The sequence below is a fragment of the Argiope bruennichi genome, chromosome 10 (assembly GCF_947563725.1).
Source record: "Argiope bruennichi chromosome 10, qqArgBrue1.1, whole genome shotgun sequence".
Classification (NCBI taxonomy): domain Eukaryota; kingdom Metazoa; phylum Arthropoda; class Arachnida; order Araneae; family Araneidae; genus Argiope; species Argiope bruennichi.
In genome coordinates, this window is record NC_079160.1 from 73701758 (window position 1) to 73705122 (window position 3365).

Below are 3365 nucleotides of genomic sequence, written 5' to 3' on the forward strand. Positions count from 1 at the left end.
ATTTATCGGGGGCTAGCTGTCTTGCCTTTGAATAAACAGGTTGGCCAGTTGTTAGGATGTGGTGCTCCACTCCATGCTTGACAATTCTGTTTACCAAGTTAGGCTTGGTTAGATCAGGATATGAATTAAGCAGATTGAAATATTTGGAGGTTTTACTGACGGTGCTGAGATCATAATTTCCTTGAATAGTAGCAACTTCCCCTTTTCTTGAAAGGTTTGTTACACCATCAATTAATCTCTTCTTGTGTAGATCTATCAATAATTGAAACTTTTGAAGAAAATCAGCACCTATGATTCCTCGGTTAACTTTGGCAATAAGGAATGGCCACTGAAATGGGCGTCTTAGGCCTAGGTCTAGTGTTAGCATTTTGACACCAAATGTTAGAATCTCTGTGCCATTTGCAGCATACAATTTATATTTAGAGGCTTGGCACTCACCTTTTGTTCTAGTCCAAGGAAGAATGGAAACGTCAGCTCCACTATCCACGAGGAATTGGCAACCAGTTTTTCTATCCCTGACGAATAACCGGGATTTGCGGCCTAAAATTTCGGCAGTAGGACTCGCCGCAGCGTCTACTGCTGGGACTGGTTTCCCGACTCATCCCAACTGCACGGCTGTATACATTTGCCAGGGAGGCACTTCTTCCCGAATTTGAAATGGTAGAAGCAGAATTTTCCTTGTGGATTGTAGCGGCGCCTCGATTTGCTGCGACTTCTACTCCTCTGATGGTGATGAGGGCTACGGTTCCGGGGCTTTTGCTGTAACCTCATTGAGGCAATTTGGCCTTCAAGTGCCGCGATTTTAGCCAGGAGTTGGTCTACTCCTGGTGACTCCTTCTGCACCGCTGCAACATCTGTTGTTCTTGGCGCCATCTCTACGATCTTGTCGGCCATAGTAGCTAATTTATCGAGCTTCTCTTCACTGACGATGACAACACCCTTGACTGAATCGGGCATCTTATCCAGCCACAGGGTGCGCAACGCTTTCTCCGAAACGTCCGTACCAGCAAGAGCACGCATTTTTCTAAGAAGTTGACTTGGCAACATGTCACCTAACTCAAGTCCTGTGAGAAGACGTTTGATTTTTTTATTCTCACTCTCGACGAATATTTGTAATAGCCGTTCCTTTGCCGCCGTATATTTGTTCGGGGAAGGATCTTTCACAATGTCCCAAATATCATCTAGAACTTTTGGCTCCAATTGGGCGACGAGATGGCTAAACATAGTCTCTTCCGATGTAATCCTGCAAATCTTGAACTGAGCTTCGACTTGGTAAAACCATATTTCAGGTTTGTCAAACCAAAACGGAGGTATTTTTATGCTCACGCCGCTTGCTTCCAAAACTTCTGTGTCGGGCATTTTGAATTATCCAGGAGGTAGAAATTAATCCAGGGTCACCAGTTATTAGGTGCTCAATTACTAGCACTCAATTAAATATTAATTCATTGATTAGGTTGCGTGATTTGTTTAAATAAATCAACAAAACTTTCTCAGCACCTCCTGGATCTTTATTCAGCTACCAACACCTCGCACACTCGTACAGCGACTGCAAGTGGTTAAAAAAAACCCACGTTTTTTACAAACACCGTTTGGTTTACAGTTAACCTTGCATCACAGTTAAAAAGATATAAAAGTAAAAATACAAAGACTGAAATATAAATTATGAAAATCATTATAAAAATTAACAATAATTACTTGCTTTTAAATAAAATAAATGTGACATTTGTTACTTTATGAAATAGAATTTATGCGATTTCATTATGACCATGTCAAACATGATTCAGCCGATTTGCAGACAACAGCTTGACAGGTGCAGCCATCTAGTGGCCAAAATAACAATTACTCTTGTCCCAACAGAACCATTTTCTGGAAAAGATGAGTTAAAAATATATGTCATTTCTTTAAAATGTTTACTTTAGTCCTATATTCTACCAATAGATGGCGCCAGCAGTAAACAGAATATATGCAATCAGAAAGTCAATCATGTCAGGAGCAATTAAAAATGATCTGTATGGAATAGTGCATCATCAAATACGAATATCGGTCACTCTCGTAAAGTGGAGCGGTGACTTCGCACTTTCCGGTGAAATCACCGCTGCGATAAATTTCAGTGATATGCAATTCAATGATACGATACGATAATTCCGATAACCGGTCCGTTCACTTTTCAATCCAATGACAGATTTCTTTCGAGAGCTTTCATTGGACAGATCGTATCGTCACCGCTCTGGCAAATTTCAATGATATCGTATCGATTGTTAGTTTCTATCGTGATCCAAAACTTGTAATCGAAATATCATCAGTAAGATCGTATGAAGGATTTGAATCACACCCCTCTTTGAAAAGTATTGATCACTTGTATTTGTGACTTTTTGATATTGGTTACGTAATAACCGCTCTGAAAATATTCGTCATCCCTATCACCGCTCCGATAAATTTCAGTGATATGCAATTCAATGATACGATAATTCCAATAACCGGTCCGTTCACTTTTCAATCCATTCACAGATCTGTTTTGTGCGAGAGCTGCCATTGGACAGATCGTATCGATTGTTACTTTCCAGTGAAGTCACCGCTCCGGCAAATTTCAGTGACATCGTATCGATTGTTACTTTCTATCGTGATTCAAAAAAAACCTGTAATCGAAATATAATCGGTAAGATTGTATCAAGGATTTGAATCACACCCCTGTTTGAAAAGTATTGATCACTGGTATTTGTGACTTTATGATATTGGTTGCGTAATAACCGCTCGTAAAATATCCGTCATCCCTAGAGGAGAGGAAGTTTTCGGCTGATGATCCACAATTATTTCTGTCGAGAATCAGCGAAAAAAATCTGCGACCAATTAATTAATAATTAATGAATAAAATTATTTGAATTATATTTGTTTTAAAGTAGAGATATATGTTTGAAAAAATCTCAAAAAAATTGAAAAAGACAAGGGAATCAAAATGACGAATTCAAGAGTGATTAATATTTTAAAAATTATCATTCACTAAATTCATTTAATTAAGTCAAAAATGCACAAAAAGAGTTTTTGGAATGAAAAATTTTTTCTCTCATCGATGATGGTAAATTTCCGCCCTCCCTAAAAGTTTTAGAAAGAATGCTACGTACATATAAAGGTGTAAAAATATACAAAACAGCATAAAACATTAAACAGAAAAAAATCTCCACTTTAAATTTTAAAGTTCGGGCTTCGAGGTGTATTGTATCATCAATGACTCTCGAAAAGATAAATTGTTTTCCACACACATACACAAGCGCGCATGCTCACCTCACACACTCAGGCATATATCCTTTTATAAGTAAATATATTAGTAAATATACTCACCTTGATATACCCCTTAACAATACGACGTA

The 3365-nt window shown here is 38.2% G+C and overlaps 1 protein-coding gene across 1 annotated transcript; it reads right to left on the minus strand.

Moving 5' to 3' along the window:
* Positions 1-573: 573 nt before the first annotated feature.
* On the minus strand, positions 574-1359 carry LOC129987598 (uncharacterized). The gene has a single exon (XM_056095558.1). The coding sequence runs from the start codon at positions 1357-1359 to the stop codon at positions 574-576; it is 786 nt and encodes a 261-aa protein (XP_055951533.1).
* Between the last annotated feature and the right edge of the window lie 2006 nt (positions 1360-3365).